General features: G+C 48.4%; 1 protein-coding gene across 2 annotated transcripts in view; it reads left to right on the top strand.

Annotated features, from left to right (window-relative positions):
* The first annotated feature begins 3,924 nt into the window (after positions 1 to 3,924).
* LOC140388192 (chloride anion exchanger-like) overlaps positions 3,925 to 19,568 on the top strand; it is a 226,603-nt gene continuing 210,959 nt past the window's right edge. For both annotated transcript variants that reach the window (XM_072471963.1, XM_072471964.1), the window contains exons 1-2: positions 3,925 to 4,115; positions 11,582 to 11,721. In XM_072471963.1, the coding sequence (XP_072328064.1) occupies positions 3,988 to 4,115; positions 11,582 to 11,721 (268 nt within the window). In that variant the 5' untranslated portion in view covers positions 3,925 to 3,987. The remainder of the gene's footprint in view (positions 4,116 to 11,581; positions 11,722 to 19,568) is intronic.

The following is a 19,568-nucleotide window of genomic DNA, read 5'->3' on the forward strand; positions in this document are numbered from 1 at the left end:
CCCTGTCATAAAACAATGGGTATTGCTGAGAGATAGTTCAATAAACGGTGACAAACTCCATCCTCACATTTTGAATAGCTAACCTCAAATCTCAATTGAAATATGTTTGCGGTTAATTATTACAATTTGAATGGAAAAGGTTTGTGCCTAAACACTATAAAAGAGTTTCACTTAAAGCCTCCTCAGAATGCATCCTCACCTGTACTGATTGGGAAACCACAGGTAACATCTTTTGATATACTATGGGATGATTTCAGTCTGCAGAATGTATATACCCCGATATATATATTATTACTTTAAACTGGATGTGAAACATTATTTTGTAGCAGAAATTTAAAATCTCACAGAATGTTATTTATTTACTTATATGCTGAATTCCTACCTGTTTGTTCTTCAAAGAGCCCGTTGTAAATGTAAACAAATGAAATGCTGACAGCACAAGTTTCAATGTGATTGAGTAGTATGGAGAAGGGCAAGGGAGGGTTCAGGATCAGAGTTGCCGTTGATATGGCCATGAGTGCCGGCACAGGTGAAGAGATGGCATGTGGAGGGAAATGGTAATAGGTTCTAGGGTATTCTGATCATTAACCACCCCCCCCCCCCCCCCCCCCCATTATCCTCCCACATGCTTTGGTTTGTTTCCATGACTCATCCCGTGAGAACTTCTAATATCCGACAATGACCTCTCGACCTACCCCCATACTGAATGCCACTTCGCCATTTGGCTGCGGCTATTCCCTCTGCTAGCCAGCACCCTCAATTTAATCTTCAGGACCTCCATCTCGGGGGGGCAGTGGTGTAGTGGTATTTTCACTGGACAAGTAATCCAGAGGTGATGCTCTGGGAATCGGGTTCAAATCTCACCATGGCAGTTGGTGAAATCTGAATTCAATGAAAATCTGGAATTAAAACTCTAATGATGACCATGAAACCATTGTTGATTGTCATAAAATCCCATCTGAATGTCCTTTCGGGAAGGAAATCTGCCATCTTTGCCTGGCCTACATGTGGCTCCAGACCCACAGCAATGTGGTTAACACCTAAATACCCTCTGAAATGGTCGAGCAAACTGCTCAATTCAAAGGCAATTAGGGATGAACAATAAATATTAGCCCAGCCAGCAAGTCGCACATCCTGTGAATGAATGAAAAAAATTGACAGTACTGACTCTGGCCTTTAGGCCCTTCACCTCCTTTCAGGATCACCGCAACCAGAATGTTAGGCCCTTCCCTCCTCCACACCTCCCTGTACGCAAGCTTCAACTTTCGAACACCCACTGCCTTGTGACATAGAAACATAGAGCATACGAGCAGGAGGAGGCCATTTGGCCCATTAAGCCTATTCCCCCATTCACTATGATCATGCCTGATCCTCTGTCTTGACACCCGCACGCTATTCATACCCCTTGACGCCTTTAGAGTCTAGAAATCCATATATTTCATTCTTAAATATATTCAGTGATTTGGTCTCCACAGATTTCTGTGGTAGAATATTCCACAGGTTCACCACCCTCTGAGCGAGGAGGTTTTTCCTCATCTCAATCCTAAATAGCCTACCTCGAGACCATGACCCCTTATTTTAGACCCCTCCCAGCCAGAGCAAACAACATCCCTTCATCCAGTCTGTCCAGCCCTGTCAGAATTTTATACATTTTAATTGGATCCCAGTGAATTCCAGTGAATACAGGCCCAGTCGACCCAATTTCTTCTCGTATGACAATCCTGCCATCTCAGGAACCAGTCTCATGAATCTTCGCTGCACTTACTCGATGACAAGTTTCTTAGGATACCTAAACTACACACAATACTCCAGGTGTGGTCTCATCCAAAATCCTGTACAGCTGCTATAAGACATCCTTACTCCTGTACTCAATTCCTCTTGTAATGAAGGCCAACAAACCATTTGCCTTCTTAAGTGCTTGCTGTGCCTGCATGCTTGCTTTCAGTGATTGGTGTAAAGGACACCCACATCCCTTTATACATCAACATTTCAATCTATCACCAATTAAATAATACTCTACCATTCTGCTTTTCCTACAGAAGTGGATAACTTAATATTTATGCATGTTTTGTTTAATCTATCATGTATTTGTCCACTTACTCAGCTTACTTAGGTCTGCTTTGGTCTGCTTTAAAAGCCAGCAATTTACCCAGTGAGCTAAACCAGCCCCTATAGCTTCAACTGAATGGGTCCAATCAATTTCTCACTTTTATTGAAAGTTTTTCCAATTTAGTTTTGGAGACAGGTGAGAGATTGTTTGTTCCAATTGCAGAGGCTAGAACAGTACCCTTCCCTGCTTTCATGGTTGGTTAATAAATGGTTTACACTCCAGCTATTTTGAAAGAGAAATGAAATATTTGAATGATGTTGAGCAATATGCAATCATTAAAACCACAAGAGTGATTTTCAGAACTGGGGCGAAATTCTCCGGAACGGCGCGATGTCCGCCGACTGGCGCCCAAAACGGCGCAAATCAGACGGGCATCGCGCCGCCCCAAAGGTGCGGAATGCTCCGCATCTTTGGGGGCCGAGCCCCAACCTAAAGAGTGCCCCCACGGCACAGGCCCGCCCGCGGATCGGTGGGCCCTGATCGCGGGCCAGGCCACCGTGGGGGCACCCCCCGGGGCCAGATCGCCCCGCACCCCCCCCCAGGACCCCGGAGCCTGCCTGCGCCGCCTTGTCCCGCCGGTAAGGTAGGTGGTTTAATTTACGCCGGCGGGACAGGCATTTTAGCGGCAGGACTTCGGCCCATCCAGGCCGGAGAATCGAGCGGGGGGCGCCCGCCAACTGGCGCGGCGCGATTCCCACCCCCGCCGAATATCCGGTGCCGGAGAATTCTGCAACCGGCGGGGGCTGGATTCACGCCAGCCCCCGGCGATTCTCCGACCCGGCGGGGGGTCGGAGAATCTCCCCCCTGATTTGTGATGGGCACTGTTATATAATTTGCTTAGGAATCAATTCCGTATTTTACAACTATGCAATTATTCAGCAGGACGAGGACTAAGGTTTCCTGTTTGTCAGTTTTTGGAGTATAGTGTTCTGTTTTTGGAGTATAGTGTTCAATTCTGGTCGCCACACTACCAGAAGGATGTGGTGGCTTTAGAGAGGGTGCAGAAGAGATTTACCAGAATATTGCCTGGTATGGAGGGCATTAGCTATGAGGGGCGGTTGAATAAACTCGGTTTGTTCTCACTGGAACGAAGAAGGTTGAGGTGCGACCTGATAGAGGTATACAAAATTATGAGGGGCATAGACAGAGTGGATAGTCAGAGACTTTTCCCCGGGGTAGAGGGGTCAATTACTAGGGGGCATAGGTTTAAGGTGAGAGGGGCAAGGTTTAGAGTAGATGTACGAGGCAAGTTTTTTACGCAGAGGGTAGTGGGTGCCTGGAACTCGCTACCGGAGGAGGTGGTGGAAGCAGGGACGATAGTGACATTTAAGGGGCATCTTGACAAATACATGAATAGGATGGGAATAGAGGGATACGGACCCAGGAAGTGTAGATGATTGTAGTTTAGTCGGGCAGCATGGTCGGCACGGGCTTGGAGGGCCGAAGTGCCTGTTCCTGTGCTGTACATTTCTTTGTTCTTTGTTCTTTGTTCTAACCTGGGGTTAAGCAGGTCATGGGACATTAATGAAACCTTAAGCAGGTCATGGGACACTTATGAGATGTGGAATGCCCCACTTAGGGTCAGGGTGCAGCCTTCACAGGAAGGCCATGAACTATGAGTGGCCTCCTGTAGTAAAGTAACTTCTCTATACTCTTGTTCTGCTGCATTATAAACCATTTCCTTTTGATTCAACCTGTCCGACTTGGTGTGGGCCCCTTTCTGACCTCATAATACTGTTAATAAGAGTAATTCTTTTCCATGTGTTGTTGAGTTATTCCCTCAGCCAGTAACTTGCTTTGCAGTAAATCAATTGGAATTGGTGAACAGGATCCTGCTCAGATTAAAACCTGTCACAGGTTACAGGTCAGAGGCCAACATGCATTCTGGGAACCAGCATTACATTGTAGCTCGACCAGCCTACTCTGAGGTCAGCTTCAAAGAACAAAATCAACAAGTGGAGAGGTGCCACAAAACAGCCCAGGACCATTTGAGGAGTTATTTTAGGTAAGTGATGTGAATTAACTGTACTGTCTTACAAAAAGGTCAATCCAATCTTGTATCATTTGCAGGTCATCAGAACACTTATAAAAAAGCACAGGAATTATTAGATAAGAAAAGACCAAAATTCAGTGATCAATTAGCAGTCATTTGCTATCAATTAATTTATAACAGATCCAGAAAGGGGTGAGGAAACAATCAATGATGGAAAACTTTGCTTACAGCTCGCAAGGGCCCCAACACTTGTAGATCATGTTAGGACACATATAAATCTATTTCCCTTCAGTTATCTGGTGCCATGATGCACGATCAATTGCACAGAGACGAGAGTTGAATACAACTGTGGCTTTATTACTCGAAGATGTGTGGCCTCCTACAGCAGCTGGCGAAATGGCTGCTGTACGAGGATCGCACATATTTATACTCCGCCTACTGGGCAGAGCCAGCAGGCAGGGACTACCACCGTACCTGTAGTACAGGATCTTATCACACATCTTCTAATATGTACAACAGTGGTGATTACCACATTCACCCCCTGTTAAAATTGAGTCCGGCGGGGGTGGTGGAGAACTACATACAGAGCAAGTTTAATATACAGAAGCGAAAAAAAAAAAAATCACATCGGGGCCTTGATGTGGTGTTGGGAGCGACGCAGTGGTGGCGGCGATTTACTGCAAAGCAAGTTGGTCTGGTCCTCGGTGACTCCGGGAGTGGGGCAAAATCCTCTTCATCCTCGGGCGTGGGCAGGGGGAGGACGGATGGTCCTGGGGGGGTTGCTGCTGGGTGCGCCGGGGGAGGGGGTGGTGGAGCCGGGCCGGAGGGGTGTGTGTGTGTGTGCAACCTGCTGGTGCCAGGTCCCTGAGGGAGACAGTGTCTTGGCGGCCGTCGGGGTATGCTACGTAGCCATACTAGGGGTTAGTGTGGAGTAACTGCACCTTTTCAACCAATGAGTCCGCCTTGTGCAGTCAGACGTGCCTACGGAGGAGTACAGTTCCAGGAGCTGAGAGCCAAGTCGGGAGCGACACCCCAATGTGGACTTCCTGGGGAAGGCAAAGAGACGTTCATGGGGTGTGTCGCTAGTGGCGGTGCATAGTAGCGACCGAATGGAGTGCAGCGCGTCGGGGAGGACCTCCTGCCAGCGGGAGGCCGGGAGATTTCTGGACAGTAGCGCCAGTTGGACGGCCCTCCAGACCGTCCCGTTCTCCCTCTCCACCTACCCGTTGCCCCGGGGGTTATAACTGGTCGTCCTGTTGGAGGCGATACCCCTGCTGAGCAGGAACTGATGCAGTTCATCACTCATGAATGAGGATCCCCTGTCACTGTGGATGTAGGCGGGGAAGCCAAACAGAATGAAGATTGGGTTGAGGGCTTTGATGACGGTGGCAGACGTCATGTCGGCGCATGGGATGGCGAAGGGGAATCTGGAGTATTCATCGACCACACTGAGGAAATACGTGTTACGGTCGGTGGAGAATCCACGCTGAGGCGTTCAAAGGGGCGGGAGGCCTTCACCAGACGTGCGTGGTCCGGCCGGTAGAAGTGCAGTTTGCACTCCGCACAGACCTGGCAGTCCCTGGTGATTGCCCTGACTTCCTCGACGGAGTAGGGCAGATTGCGGGCCTTAATGAAATGGTACAACTGTGTGACTCCCGGATGACAAAGACTGTCATGCAGGGTCCGGAGTCGGTCTACCTGTGTGCTGGCACATGTACCTCTGGATAGGGCCTCTGGGGGCTCGTTGAGCTTACCGGGGCGATACAAAATCTCGTAATTGTAGGTGGAGAGCTCGATCCTCCACCTCAAGATTTTATCATTTTTGATCTTACCCCTCTGTGTTATTGAACATGAAGGCAACCGACTGTTGGTCAGTGAGGAGAGTGAATCTCCTGCTGGCCAGGTAGTGCCTCCAATGACGCACAGCTTCAACGAAGGCTTGGGCCTCTTTTTCGATGGAGGAGTGCTGAATTTCGGAGGCATGAAGGATTCGTAAAAAGAATGCCACGGGCCTGCCTGCCTGATTGAACGTGGCGGCTAGGGTGACGTCTGATGCGTTGCTCTCTACTTGAAAGGGCAGCGTCTTGTCTACTGCGTGCATCCCGGCCTTGGCGATATTGGCTCTAATACAGTTGAAGGCCTGTTGAGCCTCGGCCGTCAGGGAGAAAAGGGTGGACTGGATGAGTGAACGGGCCTTGTCCGCATAGTTTGGGACCCACTGGGCGTAGCATGAAAAGAACCCCAGGCAGCGTTTGAGGGCCTTGGGGCAGTGGGGAATGGGGAGCTCCTTGAGGGGGCGCATGCGGTCGGGGTCGGGATCGGGCCCCAGAACTCCGTTCTGGACCACATAGCCGAGGATGGCTAAGCGGTTCATGCTGAATACGCACTTCTCCTTGTTATAGGTGAGGTTTAGGAGAGTGGCGGTGTGGAGAAATTTGGCAAGGTTGGCATCGTGGTCCTGCTGATCGTGGCTGCAGAAGGTGACATTGTCGAGGTACGGGAAGGTAGCCCGTAACCCGTACCAGTCGACCATTTGGTCCATTTCCCTTTGGAAGACCGAGACCCCGTTGGTGACACCGAAGGGAATCCTAAGAAAATGGTAGAGGCGGCCATCTGCCTCAAAGGCAGTGTATGGGCGGTCCGCCTTACGGATGGGGAGCTGGTGGTAGGTGGATTTGAGGTCTACAGTTGAGAAGACACGGTACTGTGCAATCTGATTGATCATATCAGATATGTGTGGGAGGGGGTACGCATCAAGCTGCGTGTACCTATTGATGGTCTGGCTGTAGTCCACGACCATTCTGTGTTTCTCCCCAGTTTTCACCACTACCACTTGGGCTCTCCAGGGACTGTTGCTGGCCTCGATGATGCCTTCCCGAAGCAGCCGCTGGACCTCGGACCTGATGAAGGTCCTGTCCTGGGTGCTGTACCGTCTGCTCCTGGTGGCAATGGGTTTGCAATCTGGGGTTAGGTTTACGAATAGGGAAGGTGGGTCGACCTTTAGGGTCATGAGGCCGCACACAGTAAGGGGTGGTAGGGGCCCGCCGTATTTCAAGGTTAGGCTCTGGAGGTTACACTGGAAGTCCAGGCCGAGTAGCAAGGCAGCGCAGAGGTTGGGGAGGACGTAGAGGCGGAATACGCTGAATTCTACGCCCTGCACCATGAGTGTGACTGTACAGTACTCCCGGATCGCCACGGATCCTTACCATATCTGGATGGATGAAGCTTTCAGTGCTCCCGGAGTTCAGCAGGTAAGAGGTCTCATGCCCATTGATCTTCACGCTTGTCGAGGCGGTGGCTAGATTGTGCGGGCGAGACTGGTCGATTGTGACCGAGGCGAGTCGTGGCTGGTCGTCGCTGGTGTCGAACAATGGGGTGCCTGGGGGTGCATGGGTCCTGGAACAATGGTAGTGCCCATGTGGCGGAGGGAAGACAAGATGGCGGCGCCTGATGATCTTGGGGTGGACAAGATGGCGGCACCCACGGGACGCACGTGGTGGGGATTGAAAAAGATGGCGGCGCCCATGGGCCGCACGTGGTCCGAGAAGGGAAAGATGGCGGCGCCCACTGGCCACGTGTGGTCTGCGGGGGAGAAGATGGTGGCGCCTACTGGCCACCCGTGGTCTGAGGGGGCGAAGATGGCAGCGCCCACTGGCCGTGCGTGGTCCCGGGAGGTGAAGATGGCAGTGCCCATTGTCCATACACGAAGGGGGTCGGGGCAATAGTGGTGACTGAGCGGGCTTGGCACACCACAGCGAAGTGACCCTTCTTGCCGCAGGCCTTGCAAAGGGCGATGTGGGCCAGGCAGCATTGGCGGGGGTGTTTCTGTTGCCCACAGAAGTCACATCGGGGGCCCTGGGGTTGGCTGGCTGGCGCCTGGCACAGGCGTATTGGCTGGGTGAGGCCCCCGGTGTGGCAGCCGTCTGTGGAGTCCACGATGTGTAGGAGGGGTGGGCTGCGCAGCTGGGGGTGTAGGCCTGAATATTGCGCGAGGCGACCATCATCGATAACGGCAGTTTTTTTGTTGCTGCGAGGTCGAGTGTGGCCCCCTCTAAAAGTCGCTGGCGTATGAGGTCTGACCCTATCCCCGTAACGAAGGCGTCCCGCATGAGGAGGTTCGAATGTTCCGTGGCCGTGACGGCCTGACAGTCACAGTCTCTGACCAGGGGAATTAAGGCATGCCAGAAATCTTCTATGGACTCACCAGGGAGTTGACTGCGAGTAGAGCGTCCGTGTCTGGTGAAGAGCATGTTCGTCTACTGGGCGTAATTCTCGTTCAGTAGCGCCATGGCTTCATCATAGTTCGGTGCATCCTGGATCAGAGGAAAGACGTTGGAGCTCAGCCGCAAGTAGAGTATCTGGATCTTCTGAGCTTCCGGGATCGGGTCTGGTACAGACCTGATGTAAACTTCGAAACAAGCTAGCCAGTGTTGAAAGTCCTTTTTGGTGTCTTTTGATTGCGGATCCAGCTGCAGGCGATCCGGCTTGATGCGGAGGTCTATCTTCTGAAAATCTTTGAGTAATAAATTGATGCACGATCAATTGCACAGAGACGAGAGTTGAATACAACCGAGGCTTTATAATCTAAGATGTGTGGCCTCCTACAGCAGCTGGCAAAATGGCTGCTGTATAGGGAGCGCACATATTTACACTCTGCCTACTGGGCGGAGCCAGCAGGCAGGGACTACCACCGTACCTGTAGTACAGGGTCTTACCACACATCTTCTAATATGTACAACAGTGGTGATTACCCCATGCCAATTTAGACAGGTTCCTGGAAGTGTCATCACATGACCTTCTGTCACAATATCCTCATAATTAGTCCCTCTGACATGCCTGCCTAGGACTCTTTAATATCTGTTTTAAACTAATTCCTGGGATGTGGACATGCCGGGCTAGGCCAGCATTTATTATCACTCCCCAGTTGTCGGTGAAAAGGTGGTGAGCTGCCTTCCAGAATGTCTGCGGTCCTTATGTAGGAACGTCTACAGTGCTGTTAAGAAGGAGTTCCAGGATTTTGACCCAACGACAGAATAGTGATATATTTCCAAGTCAGAATGGTGGTTAGTAGGATGGAGAGGAACTTGTGTTCCCACATGCCCCTTGCCAATCCACCTACCCTGTCCATCTTTGGGTTGTGGGGGCGAAACGCACACGAACACAGGGAGAATGTACAATGTGCAAACTCCACATGGACAGTGACCAGGGCCTGGATTGAACCTGGGACCTCAGCGTCGTGAGGCACCACCGTGCTGCCATTATTCCATCACGCTCCTGTCTTGTGCCTTATAGATGGTAGACAGGCTTTGGGAAGTCAGGAAGTAAGTTACTCTCTGCAAGATTCCTAGTCTCTGACATGTCCTTTAGCCACCATATTTATATGTCTGGTCCAGTTCAATTTCTGGGCAATAGTCCAGTTCAGTTTCTGGTCAATGGTCACCCTCAGGATGTTGATAATGTGGGATTCAATGATGGTAATATCAATGTTTGATGGTTAGATGCTCTCTACTTGTCTGATGTGAATGTTACTTTGCACTTTCAGCCCAAGCATATATGTTGGCCAGGTCTTGCTTCATTTGGACATAGACTCAGATATTGATCTGAGGAGTTGTGAATCGTGCTCAACATTGTGTAATCATTAGTGATTCTGCCCTTGTAAATGGAGGGAAGGTCATTGATGAATCAACTGAAGATGGTTGGGCCTAGGACACTGCCCTGAGGAACTCCTGCAGTGATGTCCTGAGACCGGAATGCTTGACCTACAACAAGCTATTGACCTTTCTGTCGGTATGGCTCCAACCAGTGGAGAGTTTTTTTTTCCAGTTTTCTCACAGCAATGTTCCAGAGATTGAATTTTAATTGCTGGAGACTTCCAGGCAATTCTGACGGGTTGGAGCCTTAGTTCAGGGGACATCAATTTGGTGAATGAGGTTTGAAACCCTTTTCTCGCTTAATTTCAGTAATGGAGCAAATTCTTTTTGATACTCGTCCACTATCTCACACTCAGTTTTAAAAAGAAGAAGCTGTCGCAATATCATGATAGGGCACACCTTGTTACAATGGTTACAACGTTGTGATCCTGAACTGGTTCACCTGCATTGCATATTTATCTACGTGCAATATATATATATGAATAAAGTACTTGATGTTCACGTAACCCCAAACATGTCACCAGACGAATGTGACAATTTGCTTCTGGTCATTGACAATGTGAGGTATGTGATAAGTCAAAAGGTTATACCTGAACAACAGGAAATTACAATGTCATCCACATTTTCATGAGGACTTTATTAATGCCATACAGATGGCAATGAAGATAAATCCCAATTATTGTATTCTTTGAATTATTGTGCCAGGACTGCTACTCATAGTTAAAGCTTCAGCAGACATTATTAAATGTAAACTGGCATAAAATTCATGCAATAATCCATACATAACTACATCAAAAGCTTTTACACGATCCTCCTCAAAAGCAGCTTCATGTTATTTCATACTTCAGACTATGTTGGTAATACAACTGTTTTAGTCAGACATAAATATTGGCATAAAATTATTTTATCAAAGAAAATATAAAGAATGAATCTTATGACGTTTTATTCAATGCAATGAGCAGTTTGCTTTTGGTTTTTGAGTAATCTTTTCTCCTCTTGTGACCCTTGTGGTAGGTAGCATAGAAGTGCCCATTTTTCACATGGCAACAGGATATTTGAGTTTTTGGGGACTATGAAACTTTGAGGGCCGTCGCTGCCTCACTCCATCCAACACCATAGACACACAAACTGCTAACAGAGCCTGCAGGGTAGACTCACAGCTGAATTGAGGGCAGTGAAGGTGATTGTAACTCACGATTACTGCCTATTCAGCACCGAACGAGAACTATATAAGAAAACTTTCTGTTTGGATACCTCACCGACTGAACTAAAATATGTTAGTACTTAATAAACAGCGGCCAGATCTGTTCACCACTCAGTCTTGAACTTGAAGTTGCCCAGTCATTAGCACTGCTGCCTATGACGCTGAGGACCCGGATCCGTCCCGGCCCTGGGTTCGATCTCGGCCCCAGGTCACTGTCCATGTGGAGTTTGCACATTCTCCCCATGTGTGCTTGGGTTTCGCCCCACAACCCAAAGATGTGCAGTTCAGGTGGATTGACCATGCTAAATTGCCCCTTAATTGGAAAACAATAATTGTGTACTCTAAATTTTAAAAAAAGTCTTGAACTTGAAGTGAAAGACAACTTAATTGCAGCAACACAGGTTTGTTTGAAAGAAACTTTGCTCTATAATGAGGATTAACCAAGCGGCACAGTGGTGCAGTGGTTATATATAATGAGGATTAAACCAATAACTAACTAGACTAACTCAGGATGGAGAACCTGAAAGTGAATCTGAAATAATTTCAATAATGTTACTGACCATACAAAATGTAATGTGGCTCAATTTATTTCTTGGTTTTCTAAGAGGCTGTCTCTCTTTCAGATGTTCAAAGGCAAAGGCAAAGAGGATCTTTTACACATTCCTTCCCATCGCATCTTGGCTGCCAGGGTATAATGTGAAAGAATGGCTTCTGAATGATATTGTGTCTGGTGTCAGTACTGGACTTGTGAGTGTTCTACAAGGTACTCCCTGCTGCAGATTAACCCAATTATAACTCAATCTACTGCAAATATTGTTGCAGAAAATAATATTTTAATACAATGTTCTCAAAATCTAGGTCTATTATTTCCAGTCCAATTGGAAAGGTGATGGTAAAGGGTTAAAATCCTTTCAACATGGTTAGTTTTATTTATATCATAAACTGATAAGCAATGACCTTCAAGGATCCACAAATTGTTCTTTGTCTTATCTCTTCAATATCTATATCTAAGTTTCAAAGATCACTTTGTCTTAAGTAAAAAACATTAAACAATGGATCTGGGATGACAGCAATAAAGTTAAACTGATAGGAAACTTCCTGAGTTATCTTTAGCCAGTCTATAATTAGGCTGCTCATGGAATCATGAAATCACATGCTACAGAATAGTGTGAGTGTGACAGTGAATGTGAGTGGCACATTGCCTCTGATTTGCCACGCTGCCTATCTGACCCTATATTAGAGGAGACAAAATTTTCCCCAACTAAATATTGAAAGGATCAATGGTCCCCACCAAAAACATTTTTCCTGAGCCACTGACTCCGTCCTTCCTCCTGGCCATTGCCTGACTGTTCGTAAACTTGGCATGCTATGTGACTCTGATCTGGACTACCACCAACCCATAACATCAGGCTTGCATCATCAAGGCCATCTATTTCCACTTCTGTTATCTGATTCTGCCCTATCTCAGCACATCTACTGCTGAACCCTTCACTCATGTCTTTCTTACCTCCAGGCTTGACCATTTTATTATACTCCTGGCTGATCTCTCACATTCTGCCTTCCATAAAGTTGAATACATCCAAAGTTTGATGCCCATATCTAACTTGCACATTTGCTTCTGGTCCAGAAGTTGCTCAATTTTGGAATTCTGATTCCTGTTTATAAACCCCTTCATGACCTTGCTCCTCTAACCCTCCAATCTTCGAACATATCTGCGTTCTTCGAATTACTCCATTATTTCCGATTGTGCCTACGTTGCCCACCCCCTAATGTCTGGAATTTCCTCCCTACCTTTCTTGCCTCTCTTTGATCACCTGTCATAAAGTTTAATTCCATCGTTCATTGCTCTGTGAAGTACCTTTAGGTGTTCTACTATGTTAAAGTAAAGGCATATCTAAATTCATATGATTATTGTTCATTCATCAGGTTAGCAGAGCAATTAACTGCAAAATGCTCATGTTAGCTGCATGACCTTGAGAACATGAGGGCATAATCTTAAAATGAGGTCATTTAGAGATGATGCTGGGAAAGATATTTCTCTGTTGCTTCACAGCGCCAGGGATCCGGGTTCGATTCTTGGCTTGGGTCACTGTCTGTGCAGAGTCTGCACGTTCTCCCTGTGTCTGCGTGGGTTTCCTCCGTGTGCTCCGGTTTCCTCCCACAAGTCCTGAAAGACGTGCTTGATAGATGAATTGGACATTCAGAATTCTCCCTTGCCTGAACAGGCGCCAGAATGTGGCGACTCGGGGCTTTTCACAGTAACTTCATTGAAGTGTTAAAGTAAGCCTACTTGTGACACTAATAAAGATTATTATTATTATTATTACAAAGGCTAATGGAATTCTGGAACTCTCTCCACCAAAAAGCTGCTGAGACTGAAAATCTCAATGTTGAGATTGATTGCTTTTTGGTCGGCTTGGGTAATAAGGATATGAAATCAAAGCGGACAGATGAATTTAAGATGGAGACCAGCCATGATCTAAGTGATTCGTGAACAGGATTCGAGGAGCTGAATGGCCTCCTCCTGTTATAGGCCCTCTGTAATTATTGACTCCTTTTTCCCCATGTTGTTTGTAAATAGTAAAATAAACAAAAAGAATGTTGCTCCAACCTGTGAATATGATCATTTTAAGTGCCATGATTTTAGCTCTTGTCTGGATAGAGAGGAGATGCAGCCTGACTCCATCAACTCCAAATTGACGCCAACCCACTCCAATTAATTCAACCTGATACCACTGATCACAAGTTAATTCCAGCAACTAGTAGCCAACGCTCTCAATCCAACCCTAAGCCTATCAATGCAAACCCAACCCCCTCAACAAAACCGCAACCCAAACCCAACCTTATCAACCCAAATCCCATCATCCCAGCCCCAGTCCTATCAATGCAAACTCAACCCTGTTATCCCATCCCAACTTCTATCATCTCAACACAACTTACCAACCCAACCCAACCCTACCAACCCAGACTCAACACCATCAGCCCAAACACAAGCCTATCAACTCAAATCAACAGCCCCGAACCCAACCTGACCAGCCAACCACAACCTTGTCAAACCAACTACAACAATTTCAACCAAACCACAACCATATCAGCCCAGCCCGATCAACCTTCTCAGGCATCAGCCCAACCAATCAATCCGAAGTCTACCCTATCAATCTAACTCCAAACTTATCAACCCAAATGCAACCTTATAACCCAAAATCAACACCATCAATCCAAACTCAACCGTAACATATCATCCTCAACCCTATTTGTCCAAATACAAGGCTTTCAACCCAAATGCCAACTCTATCAAGCCACAACATTATCAACCCAACCTGAGGCCTATGAACCCAAACCCAATCCTATCAATCCATACTCAACCCTATCAAACCAAACTCAGCACCAACAACCCAAAAACAACCCTATTATCCCTACCCCACTCTATCAGTCCAAAAATAACCATATTAACCCCAGCCCATCAACCCAACATCCATTTCAACCCAACTGCAACCCTAGTAACCCAACCGCAGCCATAGCTATCGAACCAAACCCCAACCCCAGCAACCTATGGTAATGATAAGGGGAGTGGGCGAGTTCACAGGGAGTTATTTATTCAGCTTTACTTTGGCACATACATTGGGCTCAGTTGGATTGGATTTGTTTATTGTCACGTGTACCGGGGTACAGTGAAAAGTATTTTTCTGTGAGCAGCTCATCAGATCATTAAATACATGGGAAGAAAAGGGAATAAAAGAAAATACATAATAGCGCAACACGTGGTATACAATGTAACTACATAAGCACCTGCATCGGGTGAAGCATACAGGGTGTAGTGTTAATGAGGTCAGTCCATAAGAGGGTCATTTCGGAGTCTGGTAACAGCGGGGAAGAAGCTGTTTTTGAGTCTGTTCGTGCGTGTTCTCAGACTTCTGTATCTCCTGCCCGATGGAAGAAGTTGGAAGAGTGAGTAAGCCGGGTGGGAGGGGTCTTTGATTATGCTGCCCGCTTTCCCCAGGCAGCGGGAGGTGTAGATGGAGTCAATGGATGGGAGGCAGGTTCGTGTGATGGACTGGGCGGTGTTCACGAGTCGTTCAGAGAGTCTCTGAAGTTTCTTGCGGTCCTGGGCCGAGCAATTGCCATACCAGGCTGTGATGCAGCCAGATAGGATGCTTTCTATGGTGCATCTGTAAAAGTTGGTAAGGGTTAATGTGGACGTGCCAAATTTCCTTAGTTTCCTGAGGAAGTAAAGTGCTTTCTTGGTGGTAGTGTCGACGTGGGTGGACAAGGATAGATTTTTGGAGATGTGCACCCCTAGGAATTTGAAACTGCTAACCATCTTCACCTCGGCCCCGTTGATGCTGACAGGGGTGTGTACAGTACTTTGCTTCCTGAAGTCAATTACCAGCTCTTTAGTTTTGCTGGCATTGAGGGAGAGATTGTTGTCGCTGCACCACTCCACTAGGTTCTCAATCTCCCTCCTGTATTCTGACTCGTCGTTATTCAAGATCCGGCCCACTATGGTCGTACATCAGCAAACTTGTAGATGGAGTTGGAACCAAATTTTGCCACGCAGTCGTGTGTGTACAGGGAGTAGAGTAGGGGGCTAAGCATGGAGGCCCCAGTATTGAGGACTATTGTGGAGGAGGTGTTGTTGTTCATTCTTACTGATTGTGGACTGTTGGTCAGAAAATCGAGGATCCAGTTGCAGAGTGGGGAGCCAAGTCCTAGGTTTTGGAACTTTGATATGAGCTTGGCTGGGATTATGGTATTGAAGGCGGAGCTGTAGTCAATAAATAGGAGTCTGATGTAGAGTCCTTGTTGACAAGATGCTCTAGGGATGATTGTAGGGCCAGGGAAATGGCGTCTGCTGTGCGCTGGTTGCAACGGTATGCGAATTGCAGTGGATCAACTCATTCTGGGAGTATGGAGGTGATGCGCTTCATGATCAACCTCTCAAAGCACTTCATTACAATTGAAATCAGGGCCACCGGACGGTGGTCATTGAGGCACGTTGCCTGGTACTTCTTTGGCACCGGTATCATGGTGGTCTTCTTGAAGCAGGTGGGTGTAGTGATCTCTATGTGTGTATGTACACAAGGGCTAATGTGTAATCAGTAGCACCACATGATCACTAGAGGGCCGGACCAACAGGGGTATAAAAGGCAGCCACATTGGGTCTCTCTCTCTCTCTCTTGGGTGCACTGTGATCAAAGCAACAGCAGACTAGTTTAGATGGGCAGTGGAGTTACGTATAGTTACCATAGTTAGATCTTGTTAACCTCATCACTAATATCAAAGTTAAAGTAAAGAACTCATATAAATATTGTTGTAGTTACTCAATAAACCTTTTGTTACTACTGGAAGAGTTCAAATCTTCTTCATCGGGATGCTGAATACCTCATCACTAACCAAGGATTGAGTAGCTCATGTTACCTACCACACAGGTAACAAAACATTGCGCTTCATGATCAACCTCTCAAAGCACTTCATTACAATTGAAGTCAGAGCCACCGGACGGTAGTCATTGAGGCATGTTGCCTGGTTGTTCTTTGGCACCGGTATGATGGTGGTCTTCTGGAAGCAAGTGGGGACCTCGGAGTGGAGTAGGGACAGTTTAAAGATGTCCGCGAACACTTCTACTAGCTGGTCCGCGCAGGCTCTGAGTGCACGATCCGGGATCCCGTCCAGGCCCGTCACCTTCCGAGGGTTCACTTTTAGGAAAGCCGATCTGACTTCGGAAGCTGTGATGGTGGGTATAGGTGAGTTCTGGGATGCTGGGGAACTCGACAGCGGATTGTGGGTTACCTGCTCGAACCGAGCATAGAATGCATTGAGTTCATCGGAGAGAGGTGCGCTGCTGCCAGAGATACTGCTCGGCTTCGCTTTGTAGCCCGTTATGTTGTTTTGTCCTTGCCACAATCGCCGAGAGTCTGTCTATGACTCTAGCTTAGTTTGATATTTTCTCTTGGCATCTCAGATGGCTTTGCGGAGGTCGTACCTGGATTTCTTGCATAAGTAAGGGTCGTCTGACTTGAATGCCTTAGATCTGTCCTTCAGTAGGGAGTCAATCTCGCGATTGAGCCATGGTTTCCGGTTGGGGAACGTATGCACTGCTTTCTTCGGCATGCAGTCGTCCACACATTTGCTGATGAAGTCTGTGGCGGTGGTGGCATACTCATTTAAGTTGGTCGCTGAGTTCTTAAATATGGACCAGTCCACTGTCTCTAAGCAGTCACGTAAGAGCTCTTCTGTTTCCTTGGACCAGCACTGCACAACCTTCTTAGCTGGATTCTCCCGCTTGAGTTTCTGCTTGTATGCCGGGAGAAGGAGCACTGTCTTATGGTCTGATTTCCCAAAGTGCGGTCGGGGGATGGAACGGTAGGCGCCCTTGATTTTTGAGTAGCAGTGGTCAAGAGTGTTGTCGCCCCTGGTGGCACAGGAGATGTGCTGGTGGAATTTTGGCAGTACACTTGAGGTTGGCCTTGTTGAAGTCTCCAGCCATGATGAACAAGGCCTCCGGGTATTCTGTTTTGTTTATAACTGTGTACAGTTCGTCCAGCGCCTTCCTCACTTCTGCTTGGGGTGGGATGTAGACCGCTGTGATAATGGCTGAAGTGAACTCCGTGGAAGATAGTATGGGCGGCACTTCACAGTCAGGTATTCCAGGTCTGGCGAGCAGTAGGTCGCCAGGGTCGCCACATCCAAGCACCAGGAGGAGTTGATGAGGAGGCAAACCCCTCCACCCTTCGCTTTGCCTGATGATGCCGTGCGGTCTGCCCGGTGAATTGAGAAGCCTTCAGGTTGTATGGCACAGTCCAGTGAGGCGGGGTTGAACCATGTCTCTGTGAAACAGAGCACACTGCAGTCTCTTACTTCCCTCTGAGGGGTAAGTCTGGCGTTATGTTCATCCAGCTTGTTTTTGAGCGCTTGGGCGTTTGTCAGGAGTCTGCTGGGGAGAGGAGTCTTGAAATCGCGTTGCTTCAGTTTAACCTGCAGACCACCGCGTTTCCCTCACTTCCTCAGTCGGCGGCTGCGGCTGGCTGATCCTGGGATCCAATAGGAGAAGTCTGACCTTGTGGAAGGTAGGTGGTTACGTCTGGCGGGGTCCAGGGTGCTGGCAGGGACCAGGGCACTGGTTACGTTTCCGGGGTCGCGTCTGACAGGGTCCCGGGCACTGGTTGAGGTAGACGGGTTGTTAGGGGGGCATGTTTGCGATCCGGGTTGGTCCCGGCGTTCTGCAGGCACGGGAATACCTGGCAGCGCGTTCGGGTCCTCGCGCGGGTCTCCGCCATTTCAGGGGTCCGGGATCATGGGCAGGGGCTTCCTGAGGCAGGTTGGGCTGAGTCCGTGGCCTATTCCCTCCCTGGACGCTCCTGGGGTCGGGCCTTGAAGTAGGCCCAGTCGGGCCTCCAAGTGGATTTTTCTTTCTTCCATCTCCCAGGTAGGTCGGGTTGCTGGGCGGGCCTCTCCGGGTCGGTCGCTGGGCGGGTCTCTCGAGGTCATGTTGGGCTGGGTCTCATCGTCGGGGGTTGGGTCGGGAGCTCCGGGGACTGGGCCGGGTGATTGAAGGACTGGTGTCGGTTGTTAGGCCGGGTTGGGAGCTTCGAGGTCCGGGTCTGCTCCAAATCGAGGTTGGGGCTTCACTTCCGGTTTGGGCCTGATCCACTTCCAGGTCGTGGAGGTCAGGTCGGGTCAGGTCAAAAGGTCTTCACTGACCGCAGAGGATGTTCAAGCCTGCAAGAAAAGATAAAAGAGAGAGTTTATTAATAATGTTAGTCTTAGAATTAAATTTTAAAAGATTAGAACGAGTATAAGTTAAGTAAAAAGTGGATCTGTTGGGGAGAGCTCGCAGAGAGTCACCTCGCTCCAGCGCCATCTTTTGCAAGTTGTACATTAGAGTATTGTTTGCAATTCTGGTCACCACATTATCAGAAGGACGTGGAAGCTTTGGAGAGAATGCAAAGAAGGTTCACTAGGATGTTGCCTGGTCTTGAGGGTGTTGGCTATGAGGATATGTTTTCACTCGAAAGATGGAGGCTGAGGGGAGATCTGATAGGGGTCGACAAAATTGAGAGGCATAGACCGGGTGGACAGTCAGAGGCTTTTTCCAAGGGTGGAAGTGTCAATTACAAGGGGGCACAGGTTCAAGGTGAGAGGGGCAAGTTTTAAGGGAGATGTGTGGAGTACGTTTTTCAGGCAGAGAGTGGTGGGTGCCTGGAATGCGCTGCCAGAGTGCGTGGTGGAAGCAGGTACATTAGCAACAGAGGCTCTGGATGGGTACATGAATAGGGAGGAAATAGAGGGAAACGGACCGTGTAATGGCATAAGTTTTTTTAAAACTCGGGTCAAAGGCTTGGAGGGCCAAGGGGCTTGTTCCTGTGCAGTACAGTTCTTTGTTCTTTGTTCTAACCCCAACCCCGTCGCCCCAACCCCGTCGCCCCAACCCTATGAAAAAAAAAATCAACCCTGTCATCCCAACCCAACAATATCTACCCAGACAGCCCGATCACCCCAAATCTTAAGCCTATCATCCCGAGGCCCAACCCTCCCATCACCCCAAGCCCAACCCTCTAATCACTTCGAGCCCAACCCTCCTATCATCCCGAGGCCCAACCCTCCCACCAC

Source organism: Scyliorhinus torazame, chromosome 13, assembly GCF_047496885.1.
Source record: "Scyliorhinus torazame isolate Kashiwa2021f chromosome 13, sScyTor2.1, whole genome shotgun sequence".
Classification (NCBI taxonomy): domain Eukaryota; kingdom Metazoa; phylum Chordata; class Chondrichthyes; order Carcharhiniformes; family Scyliorhinidae; genus Scyliorhinus; species Scyliorhinus torazame.